The sequence below is a fragment of the Cimex lectularius genome, unplaced genomic scaffold, assembly GCF_000648675.2.
Source record: "Cimex lectularius strain Harlan isolate CLEC.00 unplaced genomic scaffold, Clec_2.1 scaffold156, whole genome shotgun sequence".
Taxonomy (NCBI): domain Eukaryota; kingdom Metazoa; phylum Arthropoda; class Insecta; order Hemiptera; family Cimicidae; genus Cimex; species Cimex lectularius.
In genome coordinates this window covers 1,101,116-1,122,262 of record NW_019392760.1, presented here as the reverse complement: position 1 = coordinate 1,122,262, position 21,147 = coordinate 1,101,116, and the positions used below count along the sequence as shown (strand labels likewise).

Below are 21,147 nucleotides of genomic sequence, written 5' to 3'. Positions count from 1 at the left end.
GAAAGAGAGAGAAGGAAAAGGAAAAAATGAGATAGAAAGAAAACAAGGAAAGAAAGAGAGAGAGAGTTTATGAAATATGGTGAGAGGTGTAAGAGAGTGAGAAAGAGAATGACGGAAAGACGAGAGAGAAGGAAAAATAAAGAATGAGAAAGAAAGAGAAAGAGAGAGAGAGAGAGAGAGAGAGAGATAGAGAGAGAGAGAGAAAGAGAGAGAGAGGAGAAAGAGAGAGAGGGGGGAAGAGAAAAAAAGAGAGAGAAAGAAAGAGAGAGGGAGAAAGAGAGAGAGAAAGAGAGAGAGAGAGTGGGGGAAGAGAAAAAAGAGAGAGAGAGAAAGAGAGAGAGAAAGAGAGAGAGAGAGAAAGAGGTTATGAAATATTAATTCACTACTTTCGTGGTCCGCTTGACCAATTAATACATGAAAATTAATTAAGGTTTTTAGTTGAACATTTAGACATTTGAAAAATGGCAAAAGGAGGGAAAACTCATAAGGTGGGGTTGAGATTGGGAGTTGATGTCCGAGTGGATCGAGGTCACGATAGCTTAGGTGGTAGAGCAGCGGCGTATCTAGCCGAAGGTCGTGGGTTCGAATCCCTCTCGTGCCATTAGCTTTTTTTCATCTCAACTAAAAACATTAATTAATTTTCATGTTTTGAAATATGGTGAGAGGTTGAGAGAGTGAGAAAGAGAGAGAAGTAAAAAAGAAAAAATGAAATAGAAAGAAAGAAATAAGTAAAGAGCGATAGAGAGGGGGGAGAGTGACAAAGGCTAACTTTTCTTCACTCCACTTAATTATAAAGAAAATGTTATGCAATTCTGACCAGAAAATTTATATCCCTTTTAATTCCTGTCATTTAAGTAACCCTTTAGATTTGTATTATGGAAGGATGTTTAATCTCAGTTTAATTTTTAGTTTTTAGAGCTGTACAAATAGTCAACAATAACAATTTAATTACTTTTTGGAAGAGTTCAAAAGCGAAAAATGCAACAACCCTTGTAAAAAGCCTATTCCATATTCTCGTCTCGCCCATTCAGCGAAACGATCCAGGAAGCCGTGTAGAAATTGGTCCTGCAATAATTGGACATTCCTTCGGGTTGGTATTCGTTTAGTCCAAATCCAGGACGACCAGAGGTTTTTGCCCCTCAAATCCTGCAATCCTCCCGAGCGGAAGGGAAACAGATTAAGGCTTAAACGTTGAGAGCTTGTGACACGGGCGATATTTATATAACATATTACATTTTTAAATAAAATAATATAACGGTTGGTTAAAATAAATATGAATAAGTACGATTTGAACACAATTTCGATACCAGCTTGAAACACTATCAATTACAGTTGGTACACTCGTACACAAATATTGAGGAAATGGTAGAATAAATATTACCTTGGTACCTGGTTGAGAAAAAAAGTCAGTGTCACGAGCGGGATTCGAACCCACGACCTCCGACTAAATACGCCGCTGCTCTACCACTTAAGCTATCGTGACTTCGATCCACTCGGACACCAACTTTCCATCTCAACCTAACAAATTCGAAAGGTGGGGTTTTCTGGTGTGTGGTAGAGCAACGGCGTATTTAGCCGAAGGTCGTTGGTTCGAATCCCGCTCACGACACCGACTTTTTTGTCTCAACCAATACCTTACATAAAGATTAATTGATTGAAAGATTTTATTTAAACAATTTTATACTTATCATGAAATTGGAATTTAAATATGATATCCGATTAAAATTTTGGAATAAAAAGATTATGAGATTAAAGGATTTGATTGAATACTTGCGTGGGTTTTTATCAGTAATTCCATTTGTAAAATAACAAATATTTTATATTGCTCACTTCTCTTTATCACTTGCCTGAAATACATCTCAAAATTATTTTCGTTCCAAATTTAAACAAATAATTGTATTTATTTTTTATAATTTTCTTAAAATTGTATGTACTTACTTCTAGTATACTTCCTATTAGTTAAGGTTTTTAGTTGAGATAAAAAAAGTCAGCGTAAGGAGCGGGATTCGAACACACGATCTTCGGCTAGATACGCCGCTACTCTACTACTTGAGATATGGTGAGCTCGATCCACTTGCCGAGATCCTGACACTCACTTTTTTATCTCAACTAAAAACCTTAATTAATTGAAAGATATTAATTGTTCAAGCGGACCACGAAAACTAGGGCATTTCTAGTATACTTTGAAACCATCCTCAGAAGTACAAGTAGTCTGCTAATTCTCGGCCGAATTTATGAAATATTTAAAAATTATTATTTATAGCAAGTTTTAACTTCTATATTTAATTTTATAGCAGGATACACGTGTTGATGGAAACATATTGTCATTGAACTAGAAGTGGTTTTGGATTTGTGGAGTGCTTTTGGTTTTAAGTTCGTGCTTAGACTCTCGGCGGTTCTCCTCGAGTTTGAGAGACAAAGGAATTCAAATAGAATCCGGATTCCCTTTGAGCTTCTGTAGGTCGTCAAATATTTGCCAAGTCGAAGGCGGAATCCAATAATGAGAAATCTATTATTTTCTACCTCATTACTACTACCGTCTTCGAATTCGCGAAGCTACACGGGGACAAATTTCCCTCATTTATTACAGTATTTATGTGTTTATGAGATTTTTGCAGCCGTCGGGGTATAAAAACCGAGGGTTTTGGGCCCGTTTCCAAGATTTGAGATAAACAATGCGACAAAGCGCACAGTTGGCACTATAAATTTTTTTAAAATTGTTCGATGTAGACTAATTCAACGTACCGACTGGCTTGAATCTGGTAACTCCATCGCCGCATTTTTTTCTGTCATAAAGCAAATACTTGCAAGTCGTCCATGGTCCGAAGTAGCCTCTTTCTGCAGATGGACCAACTGAAAAAGAAGAAAATCGTATTATAACATAAGTTATTTAAAAAAAACCTTGTTGATATAAAAATGTCTTTTTAAAATTTAATTTTTGACTAACTAAACAATCGACAATTACACCACACATTTTGCTAATCCTAACTGAAGAGCTAAGCTTTTCAGTCCGGAGCGTAACACATATCCGAGTGATCGCCAACGTATGAACCAACTCACAAAAAACTTGAGCAAAAACTGGCCTAACTTAGGGCTAAAATGTATAAAAGATACACAACTTTACTCACTAAAACAGACAAATCCTGTGGTACTGTACCCTTGTAAGATCCTGCAACCACACTTCCTCTGTTCATAGTGATAACGCTGGGCCAAATCATTCCGACACGGCTAAATTGTTTTCAGATCATCTTTCAACAATGTTCACTTCACAGGATATACTTGACCAGAATCATTGAACAGATTTGAATGTCCACTTGCAGCTAACTCCTCCTTCTAAAGTGTTTACTCCATCATGCAGGCATACGACGTACTAATAAGCCATCACCTCCTCGAAAAGCTCCAGTGTACGATTTAATTACAACACAAATATAAAAATTTGCCCCACGGATATTTTTTTCATTACTTATACAACACTATATTCAGAACCATACCGACCATCTTCGTTGTCAAAATTTTAGAAAAAATACTCCGACGATTATTGTCCATAATTAAAAATTCTAGTATTACTTCAGATCATCAGTTTAGATTCTGCTCAATTGTCAACTGCTACATTGTGCTATGTCAATATTACCTCTTCCCTTGAACAAAAACAGCATTGTTTTTTGATTTAGTATAGGCCTTCGATCGAGTCTGGCACTCGGGCTTGCTTTGGGAACTGAAGAACTTCTCCCTCTTTCCTACTATCACATAAGATCATATTTGACGAACCGATTTTGCCGAGGCCGTCAGGGAACTGAATTCTCGCACTAGGACGGTATTCCTCAAGGAAGCATACTTGGCCCATTTCTATTTTCAACATACACCGTAGATATTCCTACTCATTTTAACATTTCAATCATGCTTAACGTTACTTAACATACCTATATAACTCTGTACTTAGTAAGTATTACATATTTTCCATTCTAATGGACGTTCACTATAATTAAAATGGTTCATAATCCAAATAAACCTTTCGGTCTTCCTAGTTCCTATCGACCTATTAGTCTCCTTTTTATCTTTGCCAAAATTCTAAAAAAACTAATTCTCCGACGATTATTGCCAATAACTGAGAATTCTATTATTATTCCAGATCATCCTTCATCACATTTCACTGGCCAACTCAACAATTGCATCGTGTTGCTGACAATATAGCATCTTCCCAGGAACTGAAACAGCATTGCTTCGGTGTCTTTTTTGATTTAGAACAGGCCTTCGATCGACTCTGGCGCTCGGGCTTACTTTGGAAACTGAAGAACCTCCTCCCTCATACGCTACGTCATACTGACATCTTATCTGACGGACCGATTTTGCCAAGTCCGTCAGGAAACTGAATTCTCACCTTGTATTAGGGCGGGAGTTCCTCAGGAAAGCACACTTGGCCCATTTCTATTTTCAACATACACCACTGATATTCCTAAACATTTTAACATTTCAACAATGCATTCACTGATGATACAGCGATTCTTACACGTAATTGGAACCCCTCCATAAACATTTAACACTTATAACAACACCTAAATGAATTAAGGAAGGAAAATAAACCTAACGAAAAGCGTACAGACAAATTTCACATTGCGTAAAAGTATCTGTCCTTCAGTGAGTATAAAACTCCATTGCCTTCCACTGACCTTCCGCGTTATCTTGAACTTTTCTCGGATAGACGACTGACTTGGAATCCCAGCACAAGACGGGAAAGACAAGAAATGTACCATGAATTATTCAAAACTTGACTAACGAACAAAATTAGACTCGGACAAAAACCAAATTCTACTTTTTCGTGCTCCTCAGGTTTGTTTAATAATTAAATTTTGGACGTACTAATATTTTGGATTAGTATTGATTTTCCTATTTAATACTTAAACTTTCCTATATTATGTTCGATCTCTGCTTATGGATTTCCTGGAAGTTTTTCGTATCTTTAATGATGTGCGTAATTATTCTCATGGGTAGTACCTAAGCCTACATTGCCCAGGAATGGCTTTCCTAGGCACTACATAGCCTCGTTCTAGCTATTACAGGGCAATTGTGCAGACTATGTTCTGTTGCCTCTGTCTGGTGATCTGTTACTAATCCCATTTTTTTAAAATGAGAAATACTGATGCATGTCCCATAAATGTAGTCTTCCATTGTTTTTTTTGTTTTTTTTTTCGTGCAAAGCCTTTTTGCTGGCTTTATGCCTGGCATACGTTCCCAGTTTTGTGTTCTTTAGTAACCCAAGATTTCTTTGTTAATCCGAAACTTCCTTTTATTTAGTAATTTTTTGTCTCTGTCTAAAATTACCTCATAACCTGAGACCCTCTTTAGGGGAGCTGTTTAGGGTATGTAGGCAGCTCCAGACAAGTTTTGAGTTGATCTCGAAGGCTTGAAGAGCATTTAGAACTGACTGGCTGTCCGATAATATTATTATTGTATCCTTGATATTTTTAATATTTGTTCCTTGCGTACATATTACTAAGGCTAACAATTCGGCTTGAAAGATGGTTGTGGTTGGGCCAAAGTGCTCATTAGTAAAGGCTCTTTACGCCCATACACGACCATTTACCATATGTATCCCATAGAAGAGCTCCAAGCTTGTTTTCTTTCTGCTCTCTTTTCAATAATTATATTGAATAGATTTTCAAAATGTAGTATCTTTTTAAGAAAGGCATAAAAAGTTTTAACCATGTGCTCATACCATTTCCCATCGTATACCAGAGAAAAGCTCCAGGATTTTTACCTTTTTTATTTTACTGTCTGTTCCAAAATTATCTATCATGGTTTTTCTAAGTCTAGTATTTCCTTTCATAATTCAAAGATAGTTTTTTGGGGACCGCGGTAGCCGAGTGGTTAGCATGAGAGACTCTCACGCCGCGGTCGTGGGTTCGATTCCCACCGTCGCCTCTGGCCCTTTTTTCCCCATAAACCCCAATTTGAACAACATATATAAGAAATTCGTCATGGCTAATATGCAAAGATCATAAAGCCAAAAAAATTACTGTATATACGGTATATTCCATCTTCGTGGAATATACCATAGAAAAGCCCCAGGTTCCTCCATTTTTATTTTTTCCAATTGGTTCTCTTTTCAATAATATTATTATGTTGTATGGCCCACACCCGTCTCATTTTCCATCTTCGAGCAATCTATATACTATAGGAAAGCTCCAGGTTTTACCTTTTTTTTAACTTTTTCTTTTTTGTTTTACCTTTTTCAATTAGCTTTTCTTTTCCAATTAGTTCTCTTTTCAATAATTATGTTGAATGGTTTTTCAATGTCTAATATTTTCTGTGTTAAAGCAGACCCGTCTTATTTTCAATTTTCGAGCAATCTGTATATCATAAAAAATCTCCAGCTATATCTTTTTTGTTTTACTTTTCCATTCACCTCTCTTTTCAATAATTATGTGGAATGGTTTTTCAAAGTTAGATATTTTTTTCTAATAAGACAGACATAGTTTTGACTATATCAGGTACTTAAAATATGTCGAAAAATTAGGTATGACCGACATCTGATTCATGCTTTTTTTCCACTAATCGATGAATTCCACAAGGGAGGCAGCCTGAAGATTCCATTGTGGCTGTGGGTATCGTTTTGAAGCATGCTCTTCTTAGGCATTCTTGTTTTATTTTTTGCCACCATATGTAACTTGCATATTTAATCTTCTGTCTGGCAATCGTATCAAAATGCCATTTTAGAACTTGTCCCCCAATAGAAATAACCAAAATTAGTTTTGTAAATTCTAAAAAAAGGCTAAAAGTGACTACGTTTATCCAATATGCGAACATACTGACATCCCACGCTCACAGCCTTGCCCTACTCGTAAATTTCATCACAGAAACTAACAACTCAAAAAACAAATCTTATTGAAATTGAATAATTCGATTTGAAACTCGGAAACGTCGCCGGTGAACAGTGAGCGGTAATTTGAGAATCTTCGAGTCAGCACTTTGTAGATTAAATAGTTATTTGGGCGAATTGTTTCTCAGACTTTCTGCTTACAAATTGTTTTCTTTTTCCAACAGAACGAATATTTTCACGTTCAATTTCACAAACGATGCCGAATACAAAGAGCTCAAAGACTTCAAACTGATTAGAAATCCATCTTAATTAACAGTACTAGGTTGGAAGTTGGAGCAATTAATCCATCAAAACCTTGATTGAAAAATTATCAAAAAACATGATTTTGAAAACTTTTTAAAAATTATTTACTTTGACTAAGTGATATTTTCAATTTGGAATGTTAAAAACAAGTCGTACACTGACAAACAACCAGAAAAAAACCATTTTCCTCCAGACATATTATTTATAGGTTTATTCAATTACATTTATTTGTTTAACGAGACTTTCCGGTTTTCTTGCTCGCTGTATATTTTTTTAAAAAGGATTTCTCGCTCTGTTTCGCTCGTTATTAGCACGAACACGGCCAAGGAGTCGGTGGTCCACACGGTCCGACGAACAACCCGGATATTTAATGTTTTTTCTTAACTCACTTATTAAGTTATGTTCAGAAAAAAGAAAAATTAAAAAGAAAGAGGAGTAAAGGAAAGTCAAAAAGGAAAAATCATTAATTTAAGGATGATCATTAAGAAAAGTCATTATCAAACAATTTCATGGCATAAAGTAAAGTAAAATAAGAGGGCTTAGAGTAAAACTACACATCAACGGGGTCAAACAACTTTAAAATACGTTTTACATATTATTATTAATTAAAATTCCACGGGATTCGAACCCTGAACCGCTAGCGCCGGACACTCTAAACACTCGGGCACCGCCGTCCCCCGTTACGACACGTTAATGTAAAATATGTCATCCTCAGTATATTTATCGCTTGGTATAAAAGAAAGCAGCTCTGAATCAAAATCTACTCAATCTCCCCGATTCCAAAGAAATTTCGTAATATGTCTTCTCCTTTTAATATATATTTTGATATAATGAATCCATCATATTCAACTGTCAAGCTTTCTGGCCTACTATAAATCGCTATTAAAACTTCTATTGTATAAAAATAAAGCGTATAGTTCGGTACGGAAAAAAGGGTTGAGAAATTGTATTAAACTTCCAGCCGACAGGTCTGCTCAAGTTTGAACGTTCACAAGTTCAAGTTGTTTATTAGAAAGTAAATTTTTATTTGCCGGTTGCAAACTTTGTGGACTATTTGAGTTAGAACCAACCCTGCTACGGGTTCGTCGACCTTTTATCTCAAGGTTCAAGAAAACGTTCGTCGACTGTAAAACAAGCCGAAGCAAACGTGATAGGTAAACAAGTGAAATTTATACCTAGAAAATAAATAAAATATAATACTTATTAAATTTACTATTTTTGTGTCTGCTTGACCAATTAATATCATAAAATTAATTATAGCTCACGATAGCTCAATTGGTAGAGCAGCGGCGTATCAAGCCGAAGATCGTGGGTTCGAATCCCGCTCGTGCCATTGACTTTTTTATCTCAACTAAAAACCTTAATTAATTGTAAAATATAATACATTTTCCCTTTTAGTATTTTGAAGGAATTTTCAACACTTTCACTACTTAATAAAGTTAAATTTCCGCATAAGCACTTCACTTCATCCACCGATTCTCGCTCGGCCAGTCTTTAACGCCGGATTGTGTTGATAAAGTAAAACGGGAATGGTGAAAAGTTGGGTTGAGTAAGTCGCCTGGAAACAGCTGGGGTGACCATTTTACCACTTGAAATGGAGGTAGGTTCCACTCAATGCGTAAACGTCTAAATCAACATTTCATGATTAAAGCAATTCAAATTTATTTAGAAATCAAGTGACATGATTCTAGATGTGTTAAAGACAAATAACGCTCAATAATACAAATTTGAAATTTTATTAAAAGAGGATAAAATCGATTGGGAAAACGTGATTTTTTGCTTTTCTTAGTCCCTTTTTCTAAAATGTATTGAAATAACTCTATTTGCTGCAATTACGTTTCTCTCTCTATTTAATAATTCTGAAAAAGGCACTGATTTTCCCCGCTCTGTATGACAGGACACTCTCAGTTCAGTCGGTTTCAATAGGGTTCGTGCTTGAATTTTCAATGAACAGCATCGGTTCTGTGGACTGTTTCTAATTATACGAATCTTCGGTATAAAATATAAATTGGAAAATTTACATTCACATGCGATTGGTGCCTTTTTGAATCTTTTGTAAAACCCTGTACTCAGATTTTGTTTTTTAAATCTAAAGGTTCTCCACAAAAAATGATCAAAAACGATAAAAAGCTATGGTTAATATTTTAAGTCCCAATTTTTAAACTTTGAGAGTCTTGGATATAAAAAGAAAGTAATGTTTGTAACTTTACTCTTTGTAACTTTTCCAGCTCGGATGGCTGTCCCTTGGTTTTCCCATTTTTTATGCAGTAATTTTCTCCAGGAGAAGGCTATTTCGAGATTGGACCCATTCAAATTTAAACCCTTTTATCTTTCGGTTAACGCAGACTTTTAAAAAACTGCAAAGTAAAAATTTGCCTTTCATCGTTTTCAACTCAACAATTCCAGTGACGATAAATGAAAGGCCAAATATCAAAACAATTGATTTGTCAAGAAAGTAAAGTCGTTTTTCAATTATAGGATTAATTAGCTCAATATTTACATTTTTTGTCGATATCATTTTCGTTTACAAATACGCTTGATAATCCCTAAATTAAAAAAGGCTTCATTTCTCTTCAGTTTCTGTTTTGAATTTCTTTAGTTGTGTCGAATAATTTATTAGGTAATCAAGTCTTTAGATGAAACGAATTTTACGCATTGTTTACTTTATGAATTCCAAAAAATGGAAAAATACAGCCGTTGCAACTGAAAATTTTGTGCAGTGTTTGGTGCTAATGCAGTAATTCGTAAAGTCGAACAGACGTTTGCTCGATTCAGAGAAGGAAATTTTGTTATTTAAGATACTGCGCGCAGTGGACTCCCTCATAAAAATCATTATTTTCTTGCCAATAGTTTATTTCTTCTATTTAGAAAATGAAATAATTTCTATCTTTGAAATTATCGGCAAATTTTCCATTCTTGCGCTAAAAAAATCATAAGTAATATTCCGAATCCTATAGTAAACATATCGAATCAACAGTGTTTGAACATTTTCTAACGCCAAATTTTACCAATTGCTTTACAATTATTAAAATATTTCGGCAGGTTGTGAAATTTGATAAAAAATTACCAATTTACATTAGAATCATTCACTATTCACAACTGATGCTATCTCTATCACGAAATAGCTAATTTACTCAAACAAACACTATTTCATACCATCACTTCTTCACACCATCATTAAATCACTTTAACAAAAGCTCTAGGAACGTTATTCGGTTAATAATTATTCTTTTTAAGTAAGGTTTTTTGATTGAGATAAAAAAGTTAGTGTCACGAGCGGGATTCGAACCCACGACCTCCGGCTAAATACGCCGTTGCTCTACCTCTTCAGCTATCGTGACTAGGTTGAGATGGGAAGTTGATGACAGAGTGGATCGAAGTCACGATAGCTCAAGTGGTAGAGCAGCGGCGTATTTAGCCGGAGGTCGTGGGTTCGAATCCCGCTTGTGATCTTATTATCTCAACAGCTTTATTATCTCAACCAAAAAACCTCACACAAAAAGAATAATTAATTGAAAGAAGTAACTTGATCAATTGACCACTAAAACATAAATGACTTATACGCTTAGTTTTTACAAACACACCTTCGATCTTTAATTCCATAAATTTAATAAAGTCAATCGTTCTTTCTTATCTCAATTATGTGCATTTAACAAAAAAAAAAAAAAAAAAAAAAAAAAAAAAAAAAAAAAAAAAAAAAAAAAAAAAAAAAAAAAAACGCTTAATCGTTCTTTATTATCACCAATTCATTCGTTCACTCTTCATTCAGTACGCAGTTCTCGTCCTGACGTTTTTTTAACATTGTCAGTCATTCATTGCTCAATAGCTCGATTTTTATTTACTCACTAATTCACTAAGTACCACTAATCAATCAGCAATTATTAAATTTATGCACTCATTCACTCCCACGATAACACAAGAACTAACTTATTCAGTCGCTAATTCTCTCCATAATTGGTTCGTTCACAATACAATTCAACAGTTCGCCGGTTTATTCATTTATACATTCACACTCTATGACAAGAAATAACTTACTCATTCCTTATTTCACATAAAAGTTCGTTCGTTCATTCACTCATCCTTTTACATTCAATCACAAGCACTAGCTTCCTTAGGCAATCGCTTGTTCACTCAAAAGTTTAACAACTGTGAAATTCATCCATTCACACTCTACCAAAAGAACTAATTTACTCAATTCCTCTTTCACCAAATATTTCATTCGTTCATTCGCACGCTTACACAAACACTAGCATAGAACATTCGCTAAATCTGTCAATAATATGTTCGTTCATTCATTTGTCAATTCACACCCTACCACAAGAACTAACTTACTCAATTCCTCTTTCACGATACATAGTTCGATCATTCGCGCGCTAACACAAACACTAGCATAGACATTCGCTAAATCTGTCAATAATATGTTCGTTCATTCATTTGTCCATTCACACCCTACCATAAGAACTAACTTACTCAATTCCTCTTTCACGATATAGATCGTTCGATCATTCGCGCGCTAACACGCACTAGCATACTGTCTGTGGCTAATTCTGTCAGCAGTGTTTTTTTCATTCGTTTATTCATTTACACCCTAACACTAACCTCCTACGTAAAGTTCATGTGTTCATTCACATACGTATTTATTTATTTACAGTCCAAACAGGTTAGGTACCCAAGCATAGGACAGTCAAGTAACACAACAAAACAATCGTTATATAAAATACTAAAAAAGGGTATAAATATAATAGCAGTAAAAATAACAGCAAAGAGGCACACTTGAACAAAAAATCAATATTATAAATAGAAATATTCGCTCTCTACCGCAAGCACCGATTAAATCGTTAAAGCTTTTTTAACCAGTTGTGTTTTCGTATCTTCATTCATTCACACTGCTATAAACTTATACTTACGTACTCAATCACTCATTCCCTCAGTAGTTCATTATTTCGTGCACACCATTAAGTTACTCAATCTATTGTAATTTTGTTCTTCAATTCATTCGGTTTTGCACTCTCACATTCACTCTCTTACACAAGCACTAATTCACTCTCTATCTTTACCTCTTTAGCATTCACTCAGTCAAATTTGTACAAAGCAATTAATAGTTCAATGATCAAAGACAATTTTCATAAAAATAAACGATGAAATTTTTACCCGAATTTGTACGTTTTAGAAAAGAAGATCCTAAATAATCATGTTTCAATATATAAACGTTTTTATTGAAATTAGGTTTTTGTTAATCTATAATATATTTCAAGCGTATCTATGATCTATTAAACCACCAGTCTGTCAGAGAACCTGCAATTTTACAAGAAAAAACTTATTATGCAGTGATAATTATACATTATTCAACCATAAATCAATCAAAACAGTAATTTTTTCTAGATACCCATATATTAGTTTGACATTAGCATTTATTTATCAATGCAAACGTCCTGGCATTGCCATTATTAAAAATTAATTGTAAATAATATATCAATTATTATAAATAAATATAAAATGCAAACTTGAATTTAAGAAATAATCGATAATATTATAAATTAGTCACATTATATGTTTATTTAGCGATAAAAATGAAATCGTACACAAATACATGAGCTGGAATTGGAATTTATTTAATAGTTAATTTTACATACATTTTGTAAAAAAGTGAATAAAAGGGGAAATGTCTAGGACATTATACATCCTTGTGGCAGAGGACTTAAATATATTTACAATTTTTGCTAATTGGCCTAAAGAAATAAAAAACAGTGTTGAAGAATTATTATAAAAACCACTTGCAGTATAGATGAACTGTTGAAAAATTGAAATAAACCATATATGGTCCGCTTGTTCTCGCTGCCGTTCAGTCCTTTTCTTTTCTGGCTCGTGTCATTGTTTCGCCGTCACCGATATATTAGTAAAACTTATAAAATAACGGCTTCTTTTCATTAAGAAAAAAGCGGGACATTTATACGAATAATACGCGGCTTATCATAACCGTTGAAAATAATTACTTGCTTTACCGTGTCTGTGCCTGTTGTTTTTCATGCGTTAATTTTAAATTGCACGCATGCAGCTTAATAGCCCTTCTTATTTTTATACACTGGAAAGAAACAAATCATGGAGTTTTTCATGGAAAAAGTTTATAATGGAGAGGCAGAAAAATGTATGATATAATTTTTCTCTTTGAAATATCTTTTGGTTCTAAAGGGTTACGCTGATAAACTCTTCCGGAAAGAGTTATGCGGTTTAAAATGTTGTTTTAAAAAGACGATAATAATTAGCCCTCTGTTTACAGAATTACATCACGATCGTCCTATATAATGGTTAATGTTTTGTAATAGTAAACAATTTTTTGCCCGTGTTCAACTCTCGGATTTGAATTTGGATTTGGATTTATATGGGCTCAAATCTGCACACTTAGTACATACGTACAAACATGTGCCAAGTTGAGCCTATTCGCTTCTCGTAGTCCACCGGGAATTCAAGGTTTTGCCATTTACGGTAAACTGCCGGCAGACTCGAGAATCACCCACTGTTGGCAGTCCGAGGGCAGACCTGTCTTATCCGTCCAGCAACGCACTCTTTATACACAAGCAGAGAGAGAGAGAGAGAGAGAGAGCGAGAGAGAGTCAGAGAGAGAGTCAGAGAGAGAGATAGATAGATAGATAGATAGATAGATAGATAGATAGATAGAGAGAGAGAGAGAGAGAGAGAGAGAGAGAGAGAGAGAGAGAGCCACAAAGCAGACGAAAAAAGTTAAATAAAAGTTTAAATTTTCAATTCTATTTTTTACCGTAAGCAGCATCTCGTCAAAAAACCATCGAGATGATATGCCGCGTTGTAAGCGTTTGTTGTCAGACGAAGGACGTTCAACCGTAGGTTTCAGGTAGGATGCACGGCAGTTGGGGTTGATGAACCTGGAAGACCACGTGGTCCTGTCGCAATGCCCTGAGCCACGAATCAATCCCCGATACCCGGATCACCTCGTTCCACCTGCATGTTTCCTTGGGACGGGTTTTTTGTCTTTATTATCTCTTTCTATTGTTAGGATACGGCGTGTTGCATCCCACAGTTTTTCCTCTCTAGGGATCCGCGATTAATCATTCCGACAGTCTACATTTAGGGTCAGGGTGCGTTACGTAGAAAATTTGGGTTTATTCCAAATCTATAGCGCGTTGATGCTGGACTTCTTCCAAAAGCGATCGAGTTGGAATCCGGTCCGTGTTCATAGAACGGGCATGAACGTAAGTCAATCTTTTTTTTCTAATTTTCGTCAACGCTTTTATGCAAAACCTGATCTTCATCGGCTTTGTTTTAAGGACAATTTTTCTAAGCCCCGAGAGGGTCTTTTGTCCTTCACGCTTTGACAAAGCGACTAGCTAGTCGGAATAAATGGCAGAAGCGCATTGTCCTCGTAGACGGGACGGATAAAAAATATCTCTCAATTACCAGACAGAGAGTCGCTCGACGAAAATATTACTCCTATTTATCACATTCATCCTTTAAAATGGGAAATTGGTCATTTTTATTTTGAACGTGAACGGCGTGATGGAGTTAAGCTATCCTACCTTCTTCGTCTTTTATCATGTCATATCGCTTTAGGTTAGGTAGATTTATGTTAGATTTGACTTTCGAGACCATCATTCCACTACTCATCAACTTCACAGAGTTACAAATTTCATTACTTAATGTTTCGAGCAGAAACTATACGCGACTGGTGTGTTTCTAGATGTTTCTCCGACCTTCGACAAAGTATGGCATGAGTGATTATTATATAAATAAAATTAATTTTACCCCAGGCCTATTATCCGATTATACAAGCTTAAGGGGAGATTTTTCGCAGTAAACCAGGGTTCTGAGATGGAAGAAGTGCTTGCAGGTTTTCCACAAGTGTCGATACTCGTTCCGCTATTATACACAATTTTTACTGTTGACAGCCCACGAATGAGAATGCACTTACCGCCACATACGCAGACTACCATATTGACAAGTCATCCCTCTTCTACACAATCTTCAATTATGTTACAAGACCACATATCAACAATTTAAAAATGGAGCAATCTTTGGAAAATACAGTTTAACCCCCAAAACGTCACAACATATCACCTTTACACTCCGTCGTGGGACTTGTCCTAGCATATACTTACACAATGAACCTGTTTGTAAATCCACTTTTTTAACTATTTAGGACTTATATTTGACAGAAGACTATCTTGGAATCCACACACACGATTAAAATTACAGACACTCAACAAACGATTCTTTATTACCTACTCAACCGACAATCAAAATTAACCTCACATAACTTCTAAATAAACAGATGAAAATTACTCATATAATCACACTTTCACTCAAGTTTGCTTGTTCATTCACGCACTCGTTTCATTTTAACACAAGTACTAATTTACTTATTTTTATAGTCTTATTTTTCCATTCACACTCTACAAGAACTAACTCAATTCCGCTTTCACTCAATAATTTGTTCGTTTATTCACTCATACATTCACATACAACGAACACTAACTTAATCAGTCGTTAATTTTCACAATAGGTTGTTCACTCATGCATTCATTCATTTAAGTTTCAACACAAGTAATGACTTACTCAATTAATAACTAGTTGACTAGCCCATGCATCCACAAATTTACCCAGTAACACAAGCAATCAGACAGTCGTTAGTTCTTTCACAAGTTTGTTGATTCATTCACCCCCTTACTCAAGTCATAACTTGGTCAGTCCCTAAGCTCAAAATAGTTTGTTCGTTCATTCGTTCATTCTTTCACACGCTAATACTAATAATAAATTGATCAACTTATCCCTAATTCACTAGTCCATGCACTCTCTCATTAACACGCTAACGTAAACACTAACTGATTTAGTCGCTACTTCTCTCAACAGATTGTTCGTTCATGCACTCATTCATTCACATGCTCACACATGTTATAACTTGCTCAACTTATCACTAATTCACTAGTCCATGCACCCACTCAAAAACACGATAACGTAAACACTAACTGATTTAGTCGCTACTTCTCTCAATAGTTTGTTCGTTCACGCACTCACTCATTCACTAACTATTCACTGAGTCTAAGCATTCACTCTAGCTAACACACTAACATTCTAGCTAACACTCGACCAATCACTAATTCACTTGTCAAAACACTCGTTCATACGCTAACACAACCACTAACTCATTCAGTCAGTCGCTAATTATCTCAATAGTTTGTTCATTCATTCAATCATTCGTTCACATCATAATACAAACACTAATGTTCTCACTCAATCATTGTATACTCTGTTCGTTCGTTTATTCCCTCATTCCAACTCTAACAAANCTTTGCGCGAGTGTGTGGTTTGTACTGTATTTGCGCATGTGGTTTTTATGTAAAAAATGATAGAGACGTTGCTTTTGTCTGTACATTTGTTTGTTTAATATATTTGTGCGTATGTTTTGTATTGTGTCTGTCTTAAAAGAGAAATATAATTCATAAACAAATTTTAGAGTCATCGTAATCAATAACAGTTATATATTGGGGGAAAAACAGGCTAAAAAAAATCTGCCCACAGATGAGCGGGCAGTAAATATAAATCCAGAATAAATTCAACCCTACAGTACATAACTTTCGTTCAGAATCTTTGCGAGTCTAGGTTGGGGAAGAAAAAAAAGCGTCATTATCGTTAAAAACCGGGAATATATCTGGGATAAAATTGATGAGCCTTCATGTATCACACGTCTAGCGCGATATCGTCAGAAGCGAAGATAGTTCTGGTTATGAAACGGTATCAGAAATGAAGTTAATGACCGTATGACATCAGCGAACGTGCATGTACACACAGAATACGGGGCCTCCTGCACGTACACAAAATAACACACAATCAAGATCATCCAATTAACCAATCAAATATCTGATAGTAAAAAAATAATTAGTTGTTTATTTTTAGCTGATTTGCAAGTATAAAAACGGATTTAGTGTTTTTTCAAAATCATCGCCACAATATTATGTTCATAGTTTAACTCATATGATGTGATTATCGTGACCTATACAGTGATAAATGTTTACATAATTTATTTTGGTACACAATGATTTAAATTCGTACGAATGTACTTTACGAACAAGTTTCTGCAAAAAATTAATTTGAAATTGACGGATGTTGGTATGCGAATAGGTGAACACATGTTACCGGCACTGGGTCCGTCCGACAGTTCCTTACTGAACGTGGCCCAAAGCGGAAAAGCGTTGGGTGTAATCGAAAATAAGTGATGACGGACCAAGAAGTGATGATGATGATGAGATTAGTAAGTGGGGGTTTATGTTTCTCAAGCACTGCAGCATTTTGGATTATTGTACTTTTCTAGTTCCTTTACAAGTCTGTCGATTCGGTCTTTTTCTTAAGAAGTACATATACAAGGTCATTGACTGTGTTGCTACAATTCCTTTTCCTTGATTTTCTTAATATCCCAGATTATGTCTCCATCAAACCGTTTCCAGTTATGCCCTCTCTGGCTGTAGTCAGTTGGCCAGTCTTGGTGAGGGTTACTTAACCATAAGCTTACTGTGTCTAGCACCTCTAGAATTTATCCACTTCTCCGCTTTTTTTTTTTATTCATTCCAATTCATTCCACGATGGAAGATTCTGTGTTTGTTTTTATTATCTCAAAAATAGTTTAGAATAGTTTTAGGGCATTATGGTCTTGCCGATCCTCCTCTGACCATAGATTCTGCTTTTTCGTTAACCAAAATTCCTTTAGAAAGAGAGTGAGTGCGAGTGAGAGAGAGAGAGAGAGAGAGAGAGAGAGAGAGAGAGAGAGAGAGAGAGTGAGAGAGAGTGAGAGAGATTGAGAGAGAGAATCAAACTGTCAAACAAAAAAATTGATATTGTTGTAGAGATAGAGATGAAAAGAGTGAAGAAGTTACTGATATATCATGTATTTATGTATGTGGTATGGTATGGTAATGAGGATACTAGGGAGCGGGGTTTGTGCTTCCCAGAAACTGCTGCCTTCTGGCTTATTGTACCTTCTTAGTTCCTTAGTTCAGTACAATAGACTCAATCCTTCTTCTTAGAAGTATCATGCCATTGACTGCTAAAATTTCATTCTCTAGAGTTTTTCGTATGTTAGGTAAAATCTCCATTAAGCTGTTGCTTCCCGTTCAATAATGATGGGTGGCTGTTTCCTCCTCATCATTACATAATTTGAAGATATATGCCCATGTTTTCCCAGATGCCAGTGACAGGTTAATAGTCCTAGCACTTCTCTGAGTCTAGCCCTTTCCAACTGCAGCAGTGATTTTGCCAGGTGAGGGTTCTTTCGTCATAGGTTCATCGTATCTAGCGCCGTTACAGTTTATCCGTTCCTCCTATTGTTTTTTTAGATCCATTCTGCGATGGAGGATTCTATATTTATTTTTGTTATTCCAAGTATAGGTTCGGGGCCTATATATTTATATGTAGTCTGTCTGCTTTCTCGTTACCCAAAATTCCTCTGTGTCCGGGCACCCAAGATATCATCAGGTTGTGTTTCCCTGGTTTTGGAGATTTTGTATTCAGTGACTAATCAGATATGATTTTTTTAGATGCCAATGTTTTAATAGCTGTTTGGCTATCCGATCTTAAGAGGATTTTTTGCAAGTGTAACCTCTTTTAAGATTTTCTAAGAAACAAGCGTTGATGGCATGTATTTCAACTTGAAAGACCGACGTGAACTTCCCTAAAGAGTGTGATTGCACATATTTTGGACGAGCAGAAAAAAAATGCAGGATCCGTTTGTTCAATTTATTTTGGAGCTATCAGTATACCATATCATGGTATCTGGTGTTCTCAGGAATTCTTCTTTTCCTTTTGAGACTGTGTAGTATGTTGTAAAGAGTTTTTCCGGAACTAGTAAATGACCCAGTGACGGTACAAAATCAATTTTATCATGGTAAACCTAGATGAAGGATTTTCCACAGCCAAACCTTTTCAACTTGTTTAACACATTTGAATTGGCCTTATTAGCTGACCTAAACTGCCCTTTCTAAGTCATCTTACATAACCTGTCCAATCCTTTTTTAAAAAAGATAGTTTTTTCTCACATTATGTTGTTTTCCAACGATCTGGATTTCGAACCCTTAGCTCATCGTCAGGTTGAAGGATTTCTACAATGAGCTAAGGCCGGATCGTTGGAAAACAATTTAATGTGAGTAAGAACTATCTTTTTGAAAAAAAGATTAAACATTGCACTCACTCCATCATTCACCATTTCTAACCTGTCCAAGGTCTTAGTATAAAGTTTTGGAATAACTTCAATCATTGATGGCAAAAAAAGAAGTCAATAGTTTTGACTCATACATCTTTTCTTAGATTTGGAAAATAATAAGTTTTAACTACCATTTATAATATGACCACAACAAAGTGTTACATAAATTGAACAAAAGATTATAAAATGGCATGGTGAAAACAATTTTTTACCCAAACAATTGAATCTGTTCAATTAAACATAAACTTTGAAGGTATATTACCCGCTAACAATAACAATAATAATAATGAAAAGTTCTTTCTCTGGGAGAGTGGTTAAACGTCCGTGGTTAAGTGAATTGTGATGGTAGAAGTCCCCTCCGTGAAAGTTTCGCGTCTGTCGGAAATGAGTAAAGGGTTCTTGTTTCTAAACTTAATCCATCTGGGCTTCTCAGAGGCACTTAATAGGTTTTACCTCTTAACATTATGATCGGTTCGGTAGGTGGTCAGGACATTATTTCCTCCTAGGCGAAATTGCTCTTTTTTTAAATATAACTAAAGCTTTGGTGGTAAACGTGCCAGTGAAAGAACACAAAATTCGACATTATTGAAATTTGTCAGACTTCGATTTGACAGAGGAAATGAATAAAATATATCCTGGAAAATCCTACAGGTAAGCATCAGGATTTCTCAAATTTCTTTGACTTTTTTTCAGCAGCAGAACCGTGGAAAGTAATTTAAAGATGATTAAAAAAACTACGCGAACCAAAAATAAGCTCCGGGGCAATATAAAAAAAAGCACAGTAGGGATTTCCACCTCGCCTGTGAAAACTCGCGCTTAGCCTCAAAGGTAGAATAAATTACTTTACCATATTTGGCAACCTTTTAAACATAGTTGCTCTCCTACGATCCCGTACTCGACATTTTTTTAAAATATTTTTTATAATAGAGTTTGCGGTTATACAAACAGGACAAAATATATTTGGTCGGATAAAAGTTTATTTTCTAAATATTAACTTATTTGCATAAATGTGTGGTGTTTAGTGACCGTTAGTCAATGATTATTCGGAGATCGGGATTCGGGATTCTATGAACAAATTTCAATTACATATGGACACCAAGCAAAGAATATTCTGAAGGACTTCGCCAATAATGGGAAGAAACTTGCATCGACTAATAATCAAAGAACTTTTTTGTTGAAATGCAGACATCACAAGGACCAGAAGATGATCTCAATAAAGTTCGAAACGTTGGCACGATAAAGAAAATATTTTTCTAAAACCTACTTCACACCAGACCTCATCTCACGATCTCCGAATAATTATATGCAAAAATTCAGGTGTGGGATATATGCTTTTCTATGTTGAACTCCCACAAACCGTCAGTATGAGTATTTTATTTACGTTCGAAGAAATACCACTCGACATCGCGACGTGTGTGCAACATAAACATGTAAATTGATGTTTGAGCGTTACGAGACACGTCCTCGCAGCGCATAACGTGGAAGTAAATAGCCAATAGGTCTTGAACGTTATTGCAACAGAGTCAAGTGTTGAAAACACTCTTTCTTTCAATAAGTCAAGTATTAGTCATAAAAATTCCTTTTTATCCTTAAGCAGCACAACACGTAAAGTTTAGAACGAATCAAGTACCGTAGGAGAGTGGCACGACGATACGTTTTTATGCTTGCTGGATCAGAAAATTCGTTTTAAACTAGCAAAATTGAGACTTTTTAGGTAATCATTGTTAACGAAACAATTTAGTTCATTGTGCAGTTTTGACTGATAAATATTTGCTTAAAATGTTTAAAAATAGTTGTTTATATATAA

The 21,147-nt window shown here is 35.4% G+C and overlaps 1 protein-coding gene and 1 long non-coding RNA gene across 3 annotated transcripts in view; one reads left to right on the top strand and one right to left on the bottom strand.

Moving 5' to 3' along the window:
- Positions 1-21,147, bottom strand: part of LOC106669796 — a 130,907-nt gene that overhangs the window by 24,844 nt on the left and 84,916 nt on the right. The window contains exon 2 of the mRNA XM_014399532.2: positions 2,746-2,853. Coding sequence (XP_014255018.1) covers positions 2,746-2,853 — 108 coding nt within the window. The remainder of the gene's footprint in view (positions 1-2,745; positions 2,854-21,147) is intronic.
- LOC106669800 overlaps positions 14,046-21,147 on the top strand; it is a 219,411-nt gene continuing 212,309 nt past the window's right edge. For both annotated transcript variants that reach the window (XR_001340996.2, XR_001340997.2), the window contains exon 1: positions 14,046-14,346. This is a non-coding gene — a long non-coding RNA (uncharacterized LOC106669800). The remainder of the gene's footprint in view (positions 14,347-21,147) is intronic.